General features: G+C 44.0%; 1 protein-coding gene and 2 long non-coding RNA genes across 4 annotated transcripts in view; 2 read left to right on the top strand and 1 right to left on the bottom strand.

Annotated features, from left to right (window-relative positions):
* RIPOR2 (RHO family interacting cell polarization regulator 2) overlaps positions 1 to 23,782 on the bottom strand; it is a 68,817-nt gene that overhangs the window by 13,052 nt on the left and 31,983 nt on the right. The window contains exons 2-15 of one of the 2 annotated variants that reach the window (XM_069004293.1): positions 21,133 to 21,259; positions 19,798 to 19,953; positions 19,099 to 19,177; positions 18,857 to 18,880; positions 17,808 to 17,861; positions 14,801 to 14,950; positions 13,798 to 13,861; positions 9,866 to 9,909; positions 8,466 to 8,591; positions 6,935 to 7,083; positions 5,755 to 5,884; positions 5,071 to 5,217; positions 3,043 to 3,732; positions 206 to 390 (exon numbers count right to left, since the gene is read on the bottom strand). In XM_069004293.1, coding sequence (XP_068860394.1) covers positions 206 to 390; positions 3,043 to 3,732; positions 5,071 to 5,217; positions 5,755 to 5,884; positions 6,935 to 7,083; positions 8,466 to 8,591; positions 9,866 to 9,909; positions 13,798 to 13,861; positions 14,801 to 14,950; positions 17,808 to 17,861; positions 18,857 to 18,880; positions 19,099 to 19,177; positions 19,798 to 19,953; positions 21,133 to 21,259 — 2,125 coding nt within the window. The remainder of the gene's footprint in view (positions 1 to 205; positions 391 to 3,042; positions 3,733 to 5,070; positions 5,218 to 5,754; positions 5,885 to 6,934; positions 7,084 to 8,465; positions 8,592 to 9,865; positions 9,910 to 13,797; positions 13,862 to 14,800; positions 14,951 to 17,807; positions 17,862 to 18,856; positions 18,881 to 19,098; positions 19,178 to 19,797; positions 19,954 to 21,132; positions 21,260 to 23,782) is intronic. The other variant, XM_069004294.1, reaches the window with a different exon arrangement.
* LOC138104933 (uncharacterized) lies at positions 7,108 to 9,408 on the top strand. The gene is made up of 3 exons (XR_011148328.1): positions 7,108 to 7,146; positions 7,321 to 7,525; positions 9,346 to 9,408. It is a non-coding gene; the product is annotated as an uncharacterized lncRNA (long non-coding RNA).
* On the top strand, positions 10,259 to 14,086 carry LOC138104932 (uncharacterized). Its single transcript, XR_011148327.1, has 3 exons — positions 10,259 to 10,503; positions 13,083 to 13,205; positions 14,020 to 14,086. It is a non-coding gene; the product is annotated as an uncharacterized lncRNA (long non-coding RNA).

Here is a 23,782-nt window from a genome sequence, read left to right as displayed (position 1 = left end):
ATATATTTGAACAGGGGGGAAAAAAAGTGGTCCTGGAAACTAAAGATTTTGTATGCAGCAGCCATGGGGAGCCCTCTGACCCTAAAAGTCATCAAGGATTAGTCAGTCTTCCTTGAATAAATTGTGCACCAAGATCCCCTGTTAGTGACAAAGAGCCAGGGTGTCAGTTTGGCGTAAGCGCAGGTGGCAGGTACTACAAACTTACCTATTTTTCTCAATCTCAGTATCTGAAAATACCGAGTCTGCACCTCCTCCACCATTACAAACCTCCACACCACCACCATCCTCATCATCAAAGTCAGAGGTGTTCAGGAAATCAAAGCTTTCTAAAGCACTTTCAACTGTTAGACTTAAACTGGAGGACCTGCTTCGGCTTACTGCTGGCTTGCACTGCAAAGGCAGAATGAACCAATGAAAACCCCAGATATTAGCTACTACAGAAAGATAAGGAAAAAAAAAAAAAGGATAAAGCTTAAAACTTCAAATTCTTCATTTTATTTTTAAAACTTCATTTTATTGGGTGTTTCATTTCAAGCCTTCATATTCATAGCATATACAATCAAAGCCTGAGAACTGGGAAAACCCTTCCATTCCTCCTCCCCTCCTCATGCTACCCACTCTCTTCCCCAAAGGAAAAACCTCAAAGGCAAAATTCAGTGTGTTTTATAGAAATGAAAAGTACTTCTTGAATCCAAGTTTCGCAGCTCTCGGCATTCTCCAAAAGGAATGACGGCAATTAACGCAATGGAAGTTGAAAGGGGAAGGCACATTCCTTAATTGCTGTTCTAGCTACAGAAGCCAATTTATACATATCCAATGGCACTATCTGATTTATTCCAGATGTAACTCCAACAGACCTTAGCCAGGAATGAATTTGGTCCCATATCTGCACATTTTTTAATGGAATGAGAGGACTTTTGTGGCCTTTGAAACCAAATGGATTATCAAGGAAAAACCAATAAGGCATCAGATTCCTAGATGACAGAGAGAGGCAGTATTGTAACTCAGAAAGTAACAGTGCTAGAGAGAGGGGGGAAACCATTCCACCTCACTGCAGGGAAGAAATGCAAAGGAAACCTTGCTGTTGCAGTAGGAAGTATGAAAGGCCCTGGCCCCATGTGGCGATTCATCCAGATATGCCCACAGAGTTGCTTCCAGGGTCACCCAGAAGAATCAGATGTAACTTGAGGGATCATCTCCATTGGTTGGGACAATAACTTCGACATCTTTCACACTGTGTGATTATTTGATAAGCAAAAGACATGAGCCACTGGTGCCATTATACAAGCCACATCCTCCAGTCCCAAGCAGGAGCCATGACTTCGTCTCAGCTCACAGAAAGAAATGCATTGGCCTCTCAAGGAGTTCAGATTCAGCACCAGCTGCTCTAGAGCTGAAGGGAGTTGGAGTTCTATTTGCAATTCATTTGCACACAATACTAATGGTCACACATTTGCACATAGGATGTATGAGTCCTTAAACTGACTGTACAGTCATTAGCTGATCAAACACACTTCCCAACACATCTGTGACAAGGATGGGTGCTGTATCCTGCCTCTTGTGCAGCACCAATGGTTTCAGCTTCCATTTCCTTCAGCGCTTGGTAGTGCAGCTTCTTCAAGCAAAAGCAAACAGCAACATGTGGGCCATTTTCTCTGCTCATCTAACATGGCCAAGAGAGGTTTCTTCAGCCACAGCTGGATTGCAGCTCAACCTTTCTGCATGAGGAGTCCATGCAGCTCCTTTGGTTGCTGGTAATGATGAGTGTCAGTCTGTGAGCTGATCAATAGGTGACACCCAGACTTCAATGTATCTGGTAGAGGCATCCATCTCAAGTGTGCAGGAATCCTGTCTGCACACGTCCATCCTCTCTGCCCCCATCCCATGTCTGTCTGTTTGTAACTTCTGATCAAAGCATTCTAAATAAACAGTCTCCATTGTCCCTCTGCCCTTTGGATAGTTGACCTCTTTGTACCAAGTGAGAAAATAATAGTAATGGTACCTTTTTTCTCTGCTCAAACCTCTCTAGGAATAAATAATGCAAGGAACAGGGGCTGCAGGCTGTCAAAAGACGCACTTAACTTGGGAAAGTACCATGCAGCTGTAAACACCAATGGAAATAAGGAGGTTAACAAAGTTTCTTTGTACAAAGGTAATGCAGGAGAATAAATGATTCCCTGCTTCCTCCTCAGCCATGTTTTTGAATGATGAGGCTTAAATGACTAGCAGACCAACTTGCATATGAATATGAAGCATTTGAAATGATTATTTCCCATATAATACTGTTTGCAGAGTAATACTGTTTGCAGTGCCATGAGTTGTTATTCATGGGGGAGATATGAGTCACAGTGATCCGCAGTAAACATATTAAAAACACACATGCAAACCCCTTTTCTTCCGACTTTTAACATTATTCTCTGCATCTTGATGTAATGACAAGATGTCTCTCATTATGAAAATGGATGAGGGAAAAAGGAAAAGGCCATGCCTAGGTGACACGGGGACAGCAACCTTCAGTGAGACTTGTGCTTCTAAATCACTTTGGCAATTTAGGAAATGCAGCTTGTATGGCTACAAGGCCTCAGCTAGCATAGTTTTGCACACCTCCATGGAGTTCAGGGGTAGTATGCTAAAGTACACCCACTAAGGATGTGACTCACGGATTTCAAAGGCAGAAGTTTGGCTGCATTTGATCTCCAGTATGGCACAAGCAATGGGTTCACAAGTGGTGATTCACAATGGTTCACAAAGTGTTCAGAGAAGGGTATAATTTAATTACCCTTCTGTCATAGCACCTTTTTCTCTTTCCCCCATGTTTTGATAAAAGATCTGTTGCTTGAGGACACAAGGCTATGATAAGCACATTGCTGACAAAAGTTAAAAAATGGAACATTGTGAAAGGATGCTCCAAGCAGGAGCAAATCTGCTACCAGGGAATTCTACTATTCTCCAGAAAGCCTACGTTAACGTTTGCAAGGCAAGGGAGGAGAGCGTACCTGCTCAGATTTTCTTTAGGGTAGTATTTTCTGAAAATGTACTCACTTTTAGGATGTCATCTAGATGCATCACTTCTTGATCCAGGTCCTGAAACTCTTTATACTGCTCTTTATGTGGCTCAAGAGCTAAGAGAAGCCCTTGCAAGGCTTCCTCAATGCTTCCATCGAGATAAGACTTATATCCTTCTGATTCCCCACTAATGGATCCCTCACACAGCAGCCTCTCTGGGGCCAGGGGTGTCTCTGCTGATGTAAGCCTTTTGACCAGCTGCTTTGTGATGTTGCCCTCATAGGTATCCAGCTCCACGGGCTTGAGTTCTGAACCTTCATCCGTGTCCTGCAGGAGAGACACCGGGACACTTGTTTCTACAAAGACACGATCGCTCCCAGCATCAGAGATTTTTTGGCAAACTTCAGGAGCTGCCCTTGGGGTGTTCTTGTTCTCAGCCACTGCTCCCTCTCCGTGGGACCGCAGGTCCTTTGGCTCAGCAACAGAGTCTCTGCGGGAGTCGCTGCTGCTACAGTCTAGGCTTGAGCTCTGGGAGGACTCGAGGGCTCGGTGCTGGGTGGGGGTCGCAGTGATGTCAGGGCTGGAGCTGACACGAGCAGATGAGGACTCTGCTGAGTTGGCAGGGGGCACGGCATCTTCGTAAGGCAGGTCACCAAAAGTGAAGGAGAGAGGCCGCTTCTCAGTGGCCACTGTCCCATTTTCAAAGACATCATCTGGCAAATTCGACTGAAAAGATAATAGGGAGAAAATGTTTTCCATGCAGCATTGGAAAGAGGAAAAAAATACAGCATGTGCCCAGGAAAGAAAAAGGCAAGGAAAAAGATTAAAGAAGCATTCAAGACTTGAGAGATGGAAAAAATATTTCAGATCAAACTTCCGCTTTCATCTGGCATGACTCCTCAATTTCAGCATGAAAATTTCTGGAAAATTTGGGCTCAGCATCTCTGCTAAACAGAGATCTCTAGGAAGCGATCTCCAGAAGAGAGACATGAATTCTGCTCACCCTACTATATTTTCTAAGATGGCATTTCCAGTGCACTGCTCTAGTTCCTGTACCATGGCCCTTTTTAATGCGATTGTACATAAGCCACCTTGTCTGTATTTTCCTACTCATTACAGATTTCTGTTCTATTTTCTGACTTCTAAAGTAGCAATCCATAAAATGTAACACAGTTTGCTCCAAGAGTTTCTCTAGTGTCATGGTGGTTTAATGGTGATAGTACCATGCTATTTCTTTTTATTCAATGTCCTGCATGTGGCATGGTTGTCCGTAACAATTGTTGAACATGAGTTATACAGGAGTCCTGTCCAACATGAGTTTCTGCTGAAATGAGACAGCAAAATTGGTGGTGTATTGAGCAGGACACTGATATATAAGAAGCAAAAGCAGCCTATACAGACTCCAGAATTATCAGGTCAGAAATATATATATATATATATATATGTTAATCTCTGACTGGCGTATGGGGAAAAATCACTATAGGAGTGACAACCTGCCTATCTAACCTACAGATCTGGCTTTGTTACGCGGCCAACTCACGGAAATGCATGGCACAGATGGAAGGCAACTACTATTTTGCTGACAATTTGCTGGAAAGAACTGGAGGCATTCACATGTTGTTAAGCTTAAGGTTTAAGTGTCCAAAACTTGTGGGGTTTTTTTCTAGTATTCTAGCAGCTTTTTATCCCTAAACATAATCATAGTCAAAGGTTTACTCCTTCTTTCCCTTGACATGGGTATGCTTTTAGCTTCTGAAAGTCACATTACAAGGCAAATGTAGAGTGTCAGTCAGTGTAGCAGGTAATTTTTAAGAACACTGTTGGCTTGTGTTCCTGCCCTGCTCTCTGCCCACAGATAATTGACTTCTGATCATTATCTCTGCAGAAACCAAGAGGAATTTTGATTTAATGAGAGCCGCATGGGGTCTCAGTTATGTCCTGCCCTCTAATCAGTCAGCAAAATGAGTGAGTTGCAACAGAGAGCAATACATGAAGCATGCGTGGGAATGGAGATGCCACACAGAGACTGAAAAAATCCTTCACCAAACGAAAACCAGGACTCACATAGAGCTCTAGCCCTGCTTTTGGGCTTAGCCTGAGCGATGGCAGGTCACTAAAAGAGCGACTGCGACGAAGCTTGTCAAAGAAAGTGTCTTGAAGAGCATCTAAGATTGTCAACTTTGGCCTGTCTTGCAGGGGATGCAGCCATTTCTTCAACATTTAAAGCAAAGAGGGTGTGAGGAAGGGCAAGTTAAATGAATGCTTTGTAGCAGAGTACTAAATTACAGGCATGGGATGTGGCACTTGTAAAATTAATCTCTGTACAGGTGGCCTGATTAAGCATTCAGAATTTGATTCATGCAAAAATGTAGGAACACCCTGTGAATATCTCCCGTACAGGGGCAAATTTTATTACAGGATACTTAAAAATACTTGTGCTATAATGGTTGTTTAACTACTGTTGCAAAATGAAAACACATTTTTTTAGGATTATTCAAGTATCATAGCAGTTAGGCAAGAAGGATAGGTATGCATTAATTGGCCACATACTTTCAAAGATGGCAGGGTCATAGTCACCTTCTTTTAGGATTAGCAGCTAGGAATGCACTTGCTTTATGAGTATTTGTAAGGGTAACCTCCTAGAACCAGGGGAAAAAAGCTTAGACACGCAAAGCAATGAAATGTTTGCAGTGTTTGAACTGCTCTAGGGTTTCTCATTACATAAACACGAAGCCAAGCAGAGCTTACAAAGAATGAGTGGTCCTTGAAAGTTGGTGTTTCAGGAGTGCCTTGGCTGTACATGGACATTCTCCTCTGGAGAGCAGATGCCTTGCTCACATTTCCTGTGGATGGGGTCAAGTCTTCAACATCAAAGGGGCTACAGATACACAAACAAGAGGGGAGGAAAAAAAGGTTGTTAGGCTGAGCATGAGGGACTTTCAGGTCCATAGAAAGGATTTTTGAAAAGGTGGTTTATTAGCACATCAAAACCCAGAGGTAGCGAGTTTTTAAACTGAAGTGTTTAAAGAAAATGTTGTTAATTAGACAGCAGTCTCAGAAGTGTGGTTTTTGGTTCTGATAAAAGTGTTCACTCAGAAATCATTTATGTAGCGTAGTCTGATGTTATTCTTCTCACATGAAAAGTATTCTTGGATTTGAGTTGCCAAGTGTCACACATACTAATGAGAAAGGTGCTCAACTATTAATAGAGCTGTTGCATTATAAAGGAAACCAGGAGCTGTTATTGCTGGCTTCATGTTTATTGCATTACAAGAAACAGCACACATGATTGTAAAAGTTAAATGTGTCAATGCTTCTTCAGAAAAGACATTTGCTTATTTCATAAAAATACAGTGAGAATTGGGTTTGTATCCTAAGGCTACCAGCTCACCTAGGTTGACCAATGTGAAGAGAGAACGCCAAGAGATTTCCCATCACTCTTCTGGTGTATGAAGCCCTTAAAAGCCAACTTTTAAAGATGGGCCAACTCCTGAACTTGGCTATGCTAGTGTAAATCCATAAATCCAGCACTGATTTTTACACTGTTTTTTTCATATTAAAAAAAAAAAGAATATATAAGCACTCAGTTATGTCCCCTTTATAAGCTTCGAAGAAGTATAAGCTTTAGACAATTCTGAGATCTATCATCACTAAGTGCTTCCCATACCTTGTAATGTCAGTACTTACCAAACCTAATTTAACAGCCTCAACTAGACACAACCCTCTTTACCACAGGAAAGGCAGGCAAACTGTGGATGACCATGAACTATTTCTCATATACCAAACTTGGGCCACAGTTCCTTGACAGTCTTCCTCAGCAGAGAAAAATATGGAGAGAACAGCCCACATGGATGAACCATTTTTTTCTTTGGTTGAAGTTTTACAGCTGATTGATTGATTGATTGATTGACCAACCAGTTCTACTTACTACCAGGTGATCTCAAGGTTCAGCTTTACTGTGCCAAGGTCATTAATGTCTACTGCAACCACCTGAGGCCGAGCTGCAAACAGGTCTTTTGTCTCACAGGTTACACTTCCCACAAGGATATGAGTAGCAAGTCCTTTAACTTCTGTGACCTGTAAGAGACACAAACCAGGATATTTAGGACCGCACAAGGCATTGCAATCCTTAATCCCAAAGTAATAGTTTTGATTGTCTGGCCTAGCCCCCTTGCTAAAAGGCTTCTAAAACATGATTGTTTGTTGCATTACTTAAGGAAAAAATCTGAGGTGTGGTGGTGGTTTTGTTTTGTTTTTTTTTAAGAAATGCATGTGTATGATCACTATTCTATGTTTTGTTAATGTTTTTTATAGGTGTCAGAAAAAAACAACCATGCTGGCTCAGACCAAGGGGCTGTCTGGTCTTGCATTGTATCTTCTGCACTAACAATAAGCAGAGCCCAAGGGAAGAGTAAGAACAGGGAGGGCATAGAGTCTCTCAGCAGTTGACAAATTCCTGACTGGGAATCTCCTGATGTAACCTGCCTAATTAATAATTCCCAAGGGAGCTCTCTTCCAGGTATTTCTCTCCTGTAACTCTGAAACCATGTAATTGTTTGCACCAAGGATGGCCTTTGGTGAGGACTTCCACAGATCTACTGTTGAGGAACCACCTCCATACATGTTGTTACAGTAAGAATAGCACACTATTCATATTTAGAGATATATTTGCCTGGAAATTCAAGAGTGACAGCTCTATATGCAGCTACTACACAAACCAGCCTTTGGCTGTTTGCTTGAAAGCCAGTTCTTGAACCTTTTATGTGAAAGTGTTTGGACAGAGTCCAAAAAGGGAAGAGAATATACACATTAACCTTAATACTGGGATTCTTGTGTACTATAAAAAGGGGTTCTCTCCTAACTTTCCACCTTAAACCTGTGAGTTAGATTGAGAAGAGTGACTCACCCTGTGTCACAACTTGCCTTTCATTGAAAACCTACTGTCTCACACCTTTGGGATTATTTTGGTTGTGGGTTTTATAATCACCTGCATTTTTTTCCATAAAGTCTTTGCAGTGTCTAAGTGGGCCATTTCCCCTAAGACTTCTGAGACATTCTTCTGTTTAAGCTGCCTAACCAGGGATATCTAGAATGGTTTTTAGCAGCAATTTCTGGACAGGGGTCAGAGAATGGGTATCTCTAGGTTGGAGGCTTGTTGGAAAGAAAGCATATGGACCTTCAGCCAGGAAATAATTGTGTTGGGAGGCCAGGAGCAATGAAGAGGTGGAACAGCAATAAAAAGGTTTGGGAAGAAAACCTCTCCCAGCTCTCACAAACTGATTAGTCTTGTATCTAAACTGGACAATACTACAGCACTTTAGTAGGTGTGTCAGAAATACTAATTGTGGCTCATTTCTAAAGAGTTTAATGATCTGCTTCTATGTTTTTGCTGATGGTGCATGAGAAGGCAGGTTCTTGAGTCCTGCCTTGCTGGCAGGCAAAGGAGTCAGCATGCATACCTTAATGGAGATCAGTCCAACAATGAGAGGGAGGAAAACCATCTCCTCTCCATCCCAGCTTTGCTTGCCATTCACTTCTATTTTGCCTTTCAGTTTCCATCGCTGGCGACCGTAACGCATGAAAATCTAAAAAAGAAAAATCCTCTTATTTTCTTGAGAAATCTGCTCTCATGATGCACAAATATCAGAAGCAGAACTGGGGAAAGGATCTGAGAAAGGCTGGAAGAGTTAGTGGTGGAGGTGCTGCCCTTCTGCTTCCCCTCGAGTCAGAAGGAAAAACCTACTGGAGGATCTCTCTCTCTCTCAGCTCTCCTAATTGCTCCTTTTGGTAGTGTACCCCTCACCCAAGCTTTTACCTTCATGTAACTGGATGACTCATAACAAAGCTTCAAGGCATTTAATTCCATTTACAGGGAAAGTGGCAGGGCAAGGGAGATTTGGGAGGGCAGGATGAAAGCACCCCTGGTCTTTCCTAACATTTACAACTTGTTGGATCTGCTGCCTGCCCAGGCAGGTGAGCTTTTGGCCATTCCCCATCAGAGACCTCCCCAGCTGCGAGGTTTTGGCTGTCTGATGATGGAAACGAATGACATCCATAGTGCAGTAACCCAGTTTGAAGCATCAAGAGCAGGAAGACCACTTTGGGCTGGCTGGAAGATGCCTGCACCAACTAACTGACCCCACAGAGGAAGCAGGAATTAGAGCAGCAGGAGTCATTCGTCACAGGGAATGGGAGTGGGAACAAATGAATCTATGATTGAGGCAGCTGGGAAGTACTGGCTGGGGGGATCCACTAGCAATCCACTGTAAATTTCTTGCAGGGTTAGCTCTGTTCTGGTAGAGCTGGAGGCTTTTATTTTAATCCATCTCTAATTAACAGGCTCCTGATGTTCTCTTCTGCAATATTGCCATGACCAGAGGTCCTGATGCAGCCTCACAGCAGGTAACATCTGGGTCTCGAGCAATGGTTATTCGGTGTCTTTCTGCTGCTTTGCTCTAAGATGAAGTAGAGCCTATGCATTCAGTAAAGGATGCTTGCAAGGATGTGTTCCATTTGCCCTACGTGCATGGGATGGGGCATATGCTTTTTTCCAGGGGAATTAGAAACTTTTGTCACAAATAAGAATTTTAAAAGCTGAAAAAAAAAGCTCATCATTCTTTGAATAGCCATCACCCAGTTCTCTGAATGCAAAATCCAGGTCTTCTGACAGATGCCCTGACAAAAGCAGACATACAGAGAACTGCAAGGTTTTTCAGAGCACCTATGGGAAAAATAACAGCTGTTTCTTGAGGAGCTGATGTGAAAAGGTTTTACTCATCGTGATGTAAAAAGCAGCAGAGATCTGCCTTCCTTTTGATTCTTTTGCTATTAAATAAACAAAAAACCCACGCAGACATACCTCATATTGATCTCCTGGGCAGAGCCGAGCGAAGCCAGCCAGACCTGAGAAGGAAAGACACAGAGGGGCTGTGGGAGGGCCTGGGCTGCCAAGTGCAGCTGAGCCCAGGAGTGGAGTGCAGTGGGGTGCCCAGGGCCACCATTGCCACACTCGGACAGAAGAGAGCAACAGCCTCCTGCAGCCCCCCCCCCAGCTGCTGCTTATATCCCCCCCTCCTACTGCTGCCTGTGCACCTTCCAAACCAAGACAGCCCTCCGTCTTAATTTTCTATTTTCTTCTTTATTTTATATAAAATTCATTGGGCTGTGGTTTCTTGCTCATGGAAGATTTATACCTTCCACGTTTTTTCCCCACGAGAGCCTAAAGTTTCCTTTTATACAATAATTACAGAAAAAGGAGAAGCAGCTTCCTGACATCACCTGGCTTCAGACACTCAGCTGAGAGCCCTTCCCATGGTGGGGTGTAGGCGAGCTGCTGATCGCCGTGTTGTGCTGCTCAAAGCCAACCCGACCAAGCTCCACACTTCAACACAGATCCCTTTTTAGTGCGTCGTTATAGAGACACAGCAAGCAACGAGGGCTCCTGCTCGGCCTTTTCATAACATTATCATTCCCAGGAGAGCTGAGTGTCTTCCAATAGTAAGTGCATCACAAAACATGACTGACATCTGTAATAGCAGATTAATGCCATTTTCCCCGGAGCGGGAAAAGTAGCACAGCAAAGCACTTGTGATATATGTTTGGCTTTGGGGTTTTTTAAGGTAGGACATAATGCTATTTTTGTATCAGCACTGTGCATATGAAATGAAAGTTTCCTGAGGCACCATGCTGAAATCCAAGGGGAATTACCACTCCTCTCCTGGCCTGCTGACCTGCTTTTCTTAAGGATTCAGCTGGTTGTTTTTCCCACAGAGGGAGCCTCTCCTTTCTCACAGATCCCTTCAGTCTGTAGCCGTTGCACTTGTTTTGGTATAAAAACTTACCCAGCTTTGCCTGTGTAAGCCTAAATCTATGCCTCTAGTGTTGCAGTGCCCAAAGAAACCATCTTGAAGCCACATACAAAACCTGTGGCAGAGAAAGGAATGCCACAACAGAACATACAGAGGTGTGTTAAAATCAAGGCAAGTATGAGGAACCCTAGTGCTGGCTGTATTTGCAGGGATGAATTAGTCCTGCTAGCTGTCCTGCAGGAGCAACTCAATCCTGCAGGCAGTCATGGACTGTCCCTGTGATCTGCTTATCTGCCTCTTCCATTTCTTTGACCAGAAAAGAGTTTTCTTTGCTCATCTTAGTGTTTGGCAGAACAGAGAGGCCCTTGCACAGAACTCATATTACCAATTCCTTTCTAATTTATTTACTGTTTATAAATAATTTAAGATTACTAGCACTCCACCACTGCTCCTCTCTCCCCAGGCATGCTTTTATAAGTGAATTTGATCTCTGCTAGGACACATCACCAAAAGCATCGGAGGAAAATAAAGGGTCCTTTCTTTGCCCAGTCCATGGGGTGGGAGGGTGAGGAAACTCCAGCTTAAAACCCCATATGGATGTTTAGGTCTATGATCTGTGACTAGCCCAACCAGGCTGGTCAAGCCTTTTCAGCATAATGAAGAGGGGGCTTAGGGCTGACTTGACAACAGGGCATAACTACTTTCACAGGAAACAAGTTTTTGGTGACTGAATGGCTTTTGGGGACTAAAATAATGGCAGGAACCAATGGCTCTATCATACAGTTTCAAACACCATGCCTTTGTAAAAGCAGACAGGACAGAAGATTGCTCCTGGGGGGTCAGCATGTGGCTGTAGTAAGCAGGCAGGGCCACCTGGAGCTCGTGCAGCACGTGCACCTCTGCTGGTGTGCAGGATGCTGGACTCCTGGACCATGGTTGCTGGTGGTGGGCTCCATGTCACAGAGCCTCTGGTGTGTCAGGCCAGCATATTGCTCTCCCTTGAGTGAAACATCTGGCCTTTTCACCTCCTGCTGTCCTGGCCCTTCAAACAGCCATAAGGGCACTTTTCTGTACATCATAACAGGACACACAGATTCCATACAGGAATTTCCACACTGGGTTTCCCTGGTAAATTTCAACAACTGATTAATCCTGACCAGCTATCTAAGCCTGCTGGCACATTTATTATCTTGATTTTGAAAAATGATTAGGCTTTTTTTTTTTTCTTTAAATACCAGTCGCACTGTGCAACTCCCCTGCTTCCTGAGAGCATTGTGTAGGTTGGCTTGCTTTCAGTGTAAGTGACAGAGGGCACAAAATAAAAATAACTTTCACTGGAATGGCTAGGAACAGATAAGCTTTGGGGAGAGGAATGCTTTGATTTTAAATTAGATCCTAAAGTTAGCTGGATATGCTGCAGTATAACTTAAGGGGGAAACTTGCTGTGTGATCTGCAAGCTTTTGTGCTAGAGCTGTTGCTAGCCTTAGCAATAGCAATAGCTGTATTGTCCTATTGGATTCCTATTCCTAGGGAAAACTATCTAGATAGAAATCTCAGATGCCCTAATTAGAGAATACTTAATACAGCATTTCTCTTTGCTGTTTTCTAATTTGGGCTTCTTTATGTGATGCACAGTGTGTTCAGAAGCAGCTGCTGTTTGTGCTTTGTGCTCTGCTTCCACACGTGAGTGCAGTACCTTCTCCCTTCTCCAGAGTCCTTGAGCTCTGCTGGAATATTTGGCATACAAAAGAGAAGGGGCCAGACCTCTCCAGCCCAGCCATTTGTGACACTGTGACACCTTCTGCAACACGTCCTGCTGTCAGGAACTGTGCACTGCATTTACAGCAAGTAAAGAAATGCTCCAAGGGAGCTGGCAAATCCCTTTATACACTCTGTGATGCTGTTTCATTCAGCATGTCCATGCTGTGGTTCTGCTGTGGGTTTCTGCACAGAAATATCTGGCTCAGTCTTGTGTGTTCATCTAAAACCTGAGGGATGGAGCTAGGAGAACTCCAACAGCTGCTGCAATTGTTTTCTCTAATATGAGAGCACAGAGTAGTTATTTCAATTTAATCTAAGATTAATCTTAATCTTATGCAATGCAATCATAGGAAACAACTGTGACAAGGCAGGCAAAATCAAAACCCTGTATGAGATTTGTGAGCTCTCTAAACTCCACCAGCAATACCGTGGATGTTTTAAATGGCAAGATTTCAAGTGAAGAATTAAGAGTTCATGAATATTTAGATGCTGATTTTGTTTTACAGAACTATTTTCATGTCAGTGACTGAAGATCCAAAAAATCTCTCCCTCCCAATCTCTTCTTTAAGACATTGAGTCTTAAAGGGATAACAGCATTAGCAATACCTGATGATCCACTGAGGCTTCAGGTAAAACTGATTCCATTGTATTTAAACCCATAAATTCCCCTGTCATAAAGACAAGGAATAAAATGGAAAGGTGAATGCTATCATGGAGTTATCTAGGAAAACTATCCCCAGCTTTTTGCTGTTTTCACATTTGGTCAAAAATAGTATTAGTCACAATGAGCAAAGTAAAGGACTTAGAAATAGCTGATGTCAAATTGAGAAGGTATTTTGAATTTCAAGTTCATGCATGGAAATTCACATAATTTCCCAGTCTTCTCAAAGAATTACAGAAATAGTGGCAAAAATTACAGCAGCCTTCGAAATTGAATTGCTTTGGCTGTCGGGAGGAGTCATTGTGGGAGGTAATTAGTCTAGAAAACAAAAAAGCAGAATCTCAGAAACTCTGTAAGCATTGGTGTTCCCGTTTCTGTGATCCTTTGCAGTGGGCAGGGATGTAAGCTGGGGGTTTGAAGGCTCAGCAGTGGGTGTGAGGGGCTGGGAAACCCCACCTCTCATAAATACATGTCCCACAGCACGTCTGGATTCCCTCACCAATGTGTGCAGCAACTGCTACTGTTTTGGAGAAAGAAGGGAAAGGTGAAAAGGCAATTACCTTTCATCTTGATGCAAAACTCCCCCAATAGGTTTTCCAGCTCTGCTTCTATGGTACACATGTTCTGTGTTGGAAAAGGAAACAGTGAGGTCAGACAAGCCCTCTTTGGGCTTTTTTTTTTTTTTTTTTTTTTTTAAGGTCTGTTTGTAAGGATAGATTCTGTTAGGCAAATGAAAGATATTTTGCAATAAAGTCAATCTCAGAGCCATCCTTCTTATTTAGCCAGGTCTGACCCTAAAAATGGCAGCTATGCCTGCTTTTGCTGACATTGCAACTCCGTGCTCCTCTGCTGTTGTGTGCTAATCCTCCTGCTGGCAAAAGGGAAGCTGTGGTCCTTGGAGTGTAACCTGGTCACTGTTCTGGTCCTCTCCAGCCAAGATGTGTGCCAGCAGCAGCAGCTCTATGGCAAAGTGGCTCCCACCATGATTTAATCTTTCAAGAAACATGGACTACATTAAGAAAAAAAGACTGTGGGAGATGGGTATCAGACCCTCTCCAGTTCTTCCTTCAGATTTTGGAAGGTTGGCACAGCTTGTGTGCTGGGATGTTTGCAGCACTGTTAGACTGTTGTCCATCATCTACTGCCTGTTTAACAAAGTAGATTTTGATCAGAGCAAGTACAACAGGTAGGATGCAGCACACGTCTCTATGCACACGGTTTCCAGTCAACCTGCCATCCCTAAATCCACACGCAGGAAGGAGGTAGTTGGAGTTTAAGTAGGTTTGGGGCAGATTTATGCTTTTGCTCTTGTGCTGCAGTTCCTGGGTATAACCCTGCTCTCACAGAGTCTAAACTGTTATTTCAAGGAATTCTTTGAACCCATGTAACCTGTCTTTGTAAATCACCAGGTATTCACCTGAAGAACAACAAATACTAATTCTTCTTTGCTGAGTTTGCTTTTATTTCTTCTGTCTGGATGAAACTCTCCCTGAAAATAGTGGCAAAGTTCCCATGCCTTTCAAACAGCATGAGAGTGAAAAGAATGAGCTGATGAGGATGTACCTCTGTGTATTCCTTGTAGCTCCTGTTGATTTCAGTTAAACTCTCTCGAGCTGCTTTGCTGGCAGGAGACATTGCAAAAGCTTGCTTCATTTTGCTGGCACCATCACAGAGGCGTCTTTGGATACAATAGGCTTCGTAAAGCTCATCCACCTAGAGGGAACAAGGAAAGTGTACTGAAAAAAAACCCAGAAAACCCAGCAAAATAAAACCAACACAATGAAGTAATTTGCATTAAAAGAAAATTCAGCCAAGCCATTATATCCAATGGAGGGGCTGAGGAAATGAAGCTGTGATACTGTTGCAGTCTACGGGAAACACAAAAGTAACTTCCACTGTAAAAATCTCAATAGAGCAACAGTAGATGCCAGCAATTCACCTGCTTGCCCTGCATGCCTCTAAGCATTGCTGCTCCTGTTCTACCCATCATAACAGTGAGGCAGGAATGCAGCCAGCTTGTCAAACATCTCACTTTGGAAGAGCTCTTTAAAAGGCAACTGCAATGCCCACACTGCCAAATGCGACTGGAAGTGCTATTTAACTGGAAGGCACATTTAACAGGGTCAGCGGTGGCTTTGGTTCCCTAATGCCAGCCATGGATCAAGGCTGTTGCAATATTTGACTAATAGGTAGTACTGGAAGCTGGGAGTGACATTTTGAATTCTTATCATCCATCCTCCAGAAACTGGGAATAATACTTGGAATCAGCACAAGTAAAGGGCTTACAAACAGCTGATGTCAAATTTAAAAAGTATTGTGAACTTCAACCCCCCCAGGCATTTAAATAATTCCCTAGTCATCTTCTCACACTTCTTTGACACAACTTAGGCACCCAACATTTTGTAAGTGCTCGCAAAACATAGTCACACACTGTTTGAAGTCTCACCTGGATCTAGCTTCAGAGGACAATGGATTTACACATCTCATGCTTTGGTTTCCCTTTTCCCTCTAATCCCTGCACTGAACATATATATTTACTCCATCTGAGTTGTTCATTAAGAGTCTGCAGTAGTATAGTAGTATAGTAGTATATATATATATGTACACGTGTGTGTGTGTGTAGATATATATATACACACACCAGTTTATATTTTTATAAACTAAATGTGCCAGATACAGAAGATGTGTGTTTTTTAACCTGACTATCAGGGTAAGGAGAATGACAGGAATGGAAGAAGCTGTCTCTTCTTTCTGCTTCTAATGTCCCTTCTAAAACAGGATATTTGGGTTTTACCTAGAATAACTTCTTCCATTGTTATCTCTGAAATCAAGAGATCACCCTGCGTCCCATGGTGCTCCTGCTCAGTAATGGATTTTCATGGCAGAATTTCTTTCTATGAAAGCATCCCAGCACCTTGGCTTCATCAGTCTATGACTTTGTGTTGCTGTGTTAGAGATGAGCCTGATGTGACAATCCAGGCATGTTTCAAATCCCATCTTCCAAGCCTGCTTAACCTCTAACAAAAAGTGCTATTGCTAACTTGTTAGGAACGGGACTTGTCTTCCTGATGGCTTCAAATCCTTAGGTCCATTTTTACAAGGCTATCTTGGATACCGGGTGGCTGAAGCCTCTGACTTGAGGGCACCCTACCCAAAACAGGGAATGTTTGCAAAGTGAAAGAGTTCAGCAAAAGGTAGTGAAGACACAGGTAACATTTTGCCATTTTGAAGTTACAGAAAAGCTTTCTGCACTCATATTCACTTTTGTTTCTCTTGCGAGCCAGCAAGCTAAAAACAGCTACTATAAATAGCTGTCACTTGGTATTTACTTCTGACATCAGAGTGGAGCCTTGGTCTGGGATTGATATCCTGCTCTTGCCCATGTGAGTGTGACTAGGACATCTCATCTGCTCCCCAAGTATGTGGGATCTGCTGTCGTGCACCTCGTTTTCCTTGCTTTGCTTCCTTTACAGAGCAGAGGCAGGCAGCAGGCATCTCTGTGGGCCTAATTAAGCACTGCTGAAAAAGAGCTTCTCTATCCTTGGTAACACAGATATTTCTCCACCTGCCCAAGCCTGTAGGCTCTAACGCCACACAATCAGTTCCTTTTGTCTCTGTTGCTGTGGGTTACGGAGAGTGAACTCATGAACTCTGCAATCCTGAGTAACACTGACCAGCATTACCACTTGCGTTTGGTGCTTTTCACTCTTATTATAAACCCAGAAACCATCAGCTCTGAGCAGGCTGAAGTGGGAAGGATTTGAATGGAAACGTTCTTCAAGTACTAATTTTTGCCATTCATGTTGCCAGCAAGAGAGTAGGTGGCTTGGGGAACAAAATCTCAGTCTATCACCTTATGATTTATATTTTTATTTTTGGCTCCAAGAGTAAGAGAAGACTGAAATTAAAAGGTTTGGATAGGTTGTCATAATTAGAGGACTTGAAGCTGCGCAAATGCTTTTCAAATTACTCTCAAAAGACGTTTCATCTGTCAAAAAAAATCCATTCCTTTGTCAGGCTCAAAAAAGCAACTAATCACTAGCAGATATGTTTATAAGTAAGAGAATACATGCCATGGATTTTGTCCAGCTCTAAAACGTATTAGTATAAATCACAAGTACCTCCAGTGAATATTCTCACCAATGTATTCAAGTGGATGTGGGCCCCAAACCACGCAGCAAAAGCATTAACAGTGAAATCCAGGAATAAATCCAAACTAGCTGCTGTGTGTGCTAGAGATAACTGCTGAATTAAATTGCTTTCAGATGCAACTCTCTTTCTACCTAAAGTCTGACAATATGCATGCTGTGAGACAGATTTTCCCCAGCAAGTTTCCAACCCTGTGTTCCCTCTGTACCTAAAAGCATGTGGGAGTGTCTTGGGGCACGGCTGGACCTTGGGGTCTTTGTGGAAACCCTTTCTCTGGCTCCAACCACCAGCCTATCATGGAAAAAAGTAGCAAATCTGGGAGTGGCCTCCCCAGCACAAAGGGGTAGCACGAGGCCAAGGGTTTGTTTCCTCAATAATATAGGAACAGATGCAGAAGAAAGACGATAGGAGAGCACATTACCTTGCTAATGTGGAACTCCAGCCTTCTCATGTATCTCTCGACCGCTTTGATTTGCTGAAAGAAAGCAAAAGGCAGAGGGTGAGGCACCTTTAAATAAATCGGTAGGACACTGCCACACTAGCTCTGCTAGTCCCCATGGATCAGAAATACTCCTCCTTAAAACACACAGGATTTCCTTGACCATGAATCTGGAATCAGTTGTCCCACCCTACTACTGTTAAGCTACTGCTCACAATGGAGCTCCTTCACTTCTACACCTAATATGTATTTTTAAAGAAAAATGAGTTTTTATTTGATAGGTTTTTCCAATTATTATTAAAATTAAAGAAAGCAGAACTTTTTTTAGGTGAAAAACCCAGTATTTTCAGTACTTTGAAATCCTGTATTAATATTGATCATGTTTTGCATTTCAAGATCCATTCTCTTCCTTAGCAAGCTGGTTTTGAGGATAAACCCAAGCTTGGCATTTTGACTGAAAAAAAAATGTCAGACTTGTTCAGGAAATATTTTGGAAAACTTTTCTTTCACCCAAGTTTTCCTTCAGGGAAAATATATTTTCAATTTTTCCTTCTTCAGAACTGGCAGGAGCAGGAATGAACTGGGGCTTGAGCTGGATCCCAGCCCAGCCCCCCAGTGTTCCCCTGTCAGCCCCCATCTGACTGGAGCTGGCTGAGAGAAGTTGTACAAGGGAATGGATTTAATGGCTGTCAGCTGACAGAAAAAGGAAGTCTCTCCTCCATTTCCTTCCTTCCTTCCCTGGCAGGGGTCTGTCTCTCTGCCTGTGCCCATCCCAGAGCCAGTTTGACCTGGCAGACCTCAGAACAAGGGTTGATGGGGTACATCTGATGCCAGATTAATGAGCACACTGTGTTTGATGCTGCATTAGTGGGCAATACCAGAGCCCCTGGGAAGAGGAGGGGAGTTGGACTTCTTCCTTTGAAAATGCAGGTGTTGGCATGGCTAGGAGATCCCTCTGAGCAAGGTTTCCATGTACACTGTACAGATATTAATGCCTCCTTGCAAAATGAGTGTTAAAGAGAGCAACGTACCTTATCTAAATCGTACAGGACTCCCTGCAACAGAAAACACGAAACTGTGATTAATTTTGCAACACAACAGCACCATGAGAAAGAAGTGTTTGACAATCAACAGAACTCACAAACAAGACCATGGCTAGAAGGGAAGAAGAGCATGAGAGCAAATTCCCTGTATCCCACTCCCATCCCCTGGCTGCTCCAGCACCTCAAGAAGGCCACGGTGCATCAACACGATGAAAAAGCGTGGCACGTACCAGGCGTGAGTTCCTTTTCATGTCTTTTAACTGAGTAGTCAGCTTATCCAGCTCTGTCTGGTGAACTTCCAGATACTCACTGCAAACACAAACCAGAGAACGATGCATGAGCCCTGCAGCACATACTGAGCTGGCTGATGACCATCCTAAAAGAGAATCTGCCTGACAAATGGCTGGATGTGTTTACAGACAAAAATTCATTTGCATTGATCTGTCCTAAAAGCAGCTCCCTGCTGCCTTTTTGGGAATAAATAGGAGCCCACTTATTTAACTGTGTATAAGAGCTCGGTGTTCTCTTTACACTGAACAACCAGTTCCAAGTAAGCTAATCTGCTGCTTAGTTTATGGGCTGGTGCCTTCCAGTCGCTGCCCCTGTATCTGGCTGATAAAAGCCCTGTTATCATCTGGGATGTTATCTGAAAGGCAATACAAGCCTTTGATAGGACTCTAGGATCAGAGGGAAAAAAATCTGATGTTGAGATCCCAGGCTTTTGGAGCTTTTCTCAAATGGGAATGGAAATGGGATTCTGCCTCTTGTATCCCTGTGTCCCATACAAATATTTTAGAACCTATGTGTCACAATCCACACTTCAAGAGGTGTATGTTTGTTTCTTATGAGGAAGGATCCCTGTTCTTGTTTCCCTAGGCTCTAAAATGTCACAGAAAGCTTCAATCAACAAGCAGGATAAAAGCTCTTACTCCAGGCCACTCTTCAGGGCTTGGTAGACCTCTTCCATTCTTTTAGGCTGAGGTTCTTTGGGCGTGGTGCTGTTCTTATGGCCCAAATTATGCATTTTCTTCACCTTTGCTTGGGGCTTCTTGAGCGCAGAGGAATTTTCAATAAAGGAGTTACACCTGCAAAATGAACATCAAAGAGGAAGAAATCCCTATAAATCATAGAAATCTCAAAGGAGTGTAGCTTGAAGAAATCTTCTGATATTATCTCTGCTAGCCAAAATGAACCTGCTTCTGTGCCTGCCAGTTAAAGGACTGCATTTCTTTACAGGTTAAGAATCTGAACAGCCTGGAATAAGTGCTTCCCAAGACCCAAATGCTTGTCTGGTAATGCAAGGCCGAGTCTGAGGCTCATCATACATTTCTCTGTCTTATACCATGCCTGTCCTAACTCACATTAGAGAGCCCATGAGAGGGCTGAGCTATATCCAGGTGCTAAAAAGAAAGGGGAGCCCAGATAATTTCAGGTGTAAAGCCTGAAGCTCCTAAGGAAGATTGGGATTTGGTTAAGAGTGCTTCTGGAGGACAGTATCACACCACTGGTCTTGAGTGTGGAGTGTATCTTGAGTGTGGAGTGTATCTTGAGTGTGGAGTGTATGGCAAAGTGAGGGCTGTTGTCCTGCATACAGGTGCCTCTCTGGTGACTTTCTGGGGGGTAGGTTAGCATCTAACCACCATCACTGACTTGGGCTGACAACGGGAGGCAACCCTTTGCCTGCTGTTCCTCCTCAATTGCTAAGGTGGTCTGGCACTGGGAGACTACACAAGTTAAAATCAATTGTAAAGTAGCCTCTGGGAGCATCAGGGACTGAAGACTTGGGCGTGCCTGACTCAAAGCCCTAAGTCCTGTCCAGCTAAAGGGAAGTGCATGAAAGGCCTCTGCAGCCACACTCAGGGAAACAGCTTTGTTTTGAACTCATAGCAGTGCAGCAATGACACAACTGTCTTTTAGGTAGCAGTGGTCTTGAACTGGGGGTGATGTGAAGTGTATCATGTTCCTGTACATTTCACATGTTGAAAAGATCACTGCATAAGTTAAAATGATTCTCTGAAATTCTCTCACAGCTCTGAGGCATGTGAGGAAGCCCTGCATTAATGTGGCAGAGGCAAACAAGCAGAGGGTAACAGCTTAGTTATACAAACAATATATAGAGGCATTTTAGCCTAGGACACTGTATTTGGCAGACAGTCAGAGAGAAAGAAGTCCTCTCTCACCTCCTTTCCCCCTTCATCCTCTAAAGCCCAGGACTACCTTACAGCCTGATTTTGAATCTCCCCTTATAGAGCAAGGGCACTTGCCTGGACCTTCTTTCCTGAAGCCCGCTGAAGCCAGCGAAGGACTGGCTTCTAATAATCCCATTAGGACCTCCTGGGGAGAATGAATGTGATCCTATTGACATGATTTCAGGAAGCCTCGGAGATATTCCTGAAAAACAACAGAAAGCATGTCAGTGACAAAGGAGTTATGGTAAGAGGCAGGCAGTCTCTTTTAATGAGGCTGGACAGTCTGGTGTCCATCAGTGACATTAAGGGCTACCTGAACCCCACGAGGGGCTACAAGCCAGGGCACAAATCTGTTTGCATTGCCAAATCATCCCCACTCAAAACCAAAATGGTTCTATTTTAAACTTCTGACTTACAGCCCAGGGTCTATTGAAAATGTACCAGAGACACAAAGAGGGTCTGGATGTGGGACTAGAAACCAGATACTTCAGTGTGATAATCCCAATGCCATCCCCAGTTTCTGCCATGCCTGGCATGCTTCACCCCCAGCCCCAGGGTCCCCATCTGTCCTGGAAATTATTATGGGAGTGTGCAGAGCTCTTAGGAGGCACTCACCATCACTACGAAGTGTGATTATATGTAATAATAATCTTTAAAAGGATTGATACATCATGAACGCCCTGCAGCTCCCCTTTGATCCCTGCTCCCATGGCTGTTCAGCCCAGGGGCTGCTGAGAAGGAAGACACGGTGGGTGTATGTGCAGCCATGACATGCTGTGATGAGAGAGGGATGCTCTCCACAGTGAAGAGAGGGGAGTAAACAAGCTCCAGGCACTGTATGCTCTGCATTTCATGTGTCCAGGGGGGCTTCAGCAGGGAGGAAGCCCTTGCCCTCTGTGTGCTCATTTCCAGTGCCCAGCTTGGCATCCACACCAAACTAGGATGATTTCAATCCACCCACAAATAAATAGCAAAGAAGTGCTATGGTTCACAGCAGCTCTATCTGCTGCCACAAGGGAAAAGGGGGATGCCTTTATCTTCCTTTCCTCCTTAATCCATCATTTTTCTTGTCTCTGCCCTTGGCAGAGAATTAAGTTGATTTTTCTGCTGGCTTGGTTTTGTGCTGCTCTAGCAAAAGGAATGGCCTTTTGCTGTGAGGAGCACCATGGCCAACACAGGCCAGGCAGCGGGGCAGGGAGCAGGAGGGAAACGGATGCTAGAGAAGAAGGTGCTGGTCAGCAGGTGCTGCCAGACATGGGCTCCCCCATCCTGCAGGACCCATCCTCTCCGCACCTTCCATCCGTCCTGGGACATCAGCTCAGCTGATGGCACCACTGTGCTGTGAAATGGACTGAGAAACTAGGCCAGCTTAAAAATAACCTGACAGAAAATGAAAAAGAGGGGTTTTAACAGTTTTTTTCCATCTATTTTAAAAGCCAGACCCAGCCTGCCCCATGCCCCCAGTTCATTTCACTCCAATAGCTGGGCTAAGAGATGAGCTTGGTAATGAAGCAGGATGGTATGGCAGGGGCTGGAGCTGCCTGCAGGCAGTGGAGCTGATGTTCTGTGAAACTCTGACCTACAGGGCTGGGGGTGTGACAGCAAGTCTAAACAGCCCTCTCAACCCCACAGATGAGGAATGATTGCAAGTGCCCAAAACCGCAGCCATTTGTGAAAGCCAGAGATCTACACGGTGAGCCTTCACAACTGAACATATTTATCAACGATAAGCACCAGAGCTACGTGGTGCTTGCATGGCAAACATTCACTGCAGAAAGCAAATATGTGGGGAAACATTGTGCACTGTTCAGTTATATTTAATTTGTAGCCTTAAGCTGGGCAAATACTCTTTGAGGTGGCAGTAGGTGCCATGGCAAGCTACTGCTTCTCTGTCGAGGGGACTGCATTGCCCAAGGAGCTCCTTTGTCAAGAATATTTCTGCAAGATCTCTGCCAGAAACACTTCTTCCAGTCCCAGCACTGGCAGCACTACTGCTAATGAGACAGTTCCTCTATTGCACAACCCAACCAGAGCACATCTTTCTGTCTCGGAAGTGAGGGCTGCCCCCGAGACTGAACAGCCTCAGAAATACCACATGGGGTGCAGTCAAGGACAGTTTTCGCCTCTGCTGTGGTCAGGAGGTAATGGTACTTCACCACCACTTGTGTCCCTAGCTTAGTCTAGATGCAGCCCAGCCAGCTCAGGGCTCAGAGAGTTTAACTACAGCAAGGATAAACCCCTGGGACAGAGGAGTTGCTCTTTGGCAGACCAGGACCATGAGCACCTGTATTGGGCAGAAACCTATGGTCAGGCGAGAGGGTGAGAGGAGCAGAGAGGCTCAGGAACAGGGATAAACATACTCCAGCCACAGCTGGAGGTACCTGAGTCTTTGGTCAACGAGAGCCCAAATTTGGCTCTGTACTCACCCCTAGCTGCATAAGGCTCTCTGCACACCTCTGCAGGGCTGAGCTCTGCTTAGACTTGCTAATATCTGGCACAGAACTTGCCAGAAGGCATTTTGCAGCTTCCAGGGTCAAACTTCACATCCCTGCAGATGGTACAGTTTCTCTGTGCCAGCTCATGCTTAACAGTTAAAACTCCACAGAGAGCCACTTCCTGGGAGACAGAGTGGAAACCACCCGACCACAGCACTCTGGGGGTCTGTGCAGCAAGTTCCCTTTGGGTTTGCAAATAATCTTGAGAAAATTAGGCTCCAATCTGCATG

Source organism: Aphelocoma coerulescens, chromosome 2 (assembly GCF_041296385.1).
Source record: "Aphelocoma coerulescens isolate FSJ_1873_10779 chromosome 2, UR_Acoe_1.0, whole genome shotgun sequence".
In the NCBI taxonomy this organism is placed as follows: Eukaryota; Metazoa; Chordata; class Aves; order Passeriformes; family Corvidae; genus Aphelocoma; species Aphelocoma coerulescens.
The sequence above is the reverse complement of the archived record's forward strand: the minus strand, read 5'-3'. Positions and strand labels throughout refer to the sequence as shown.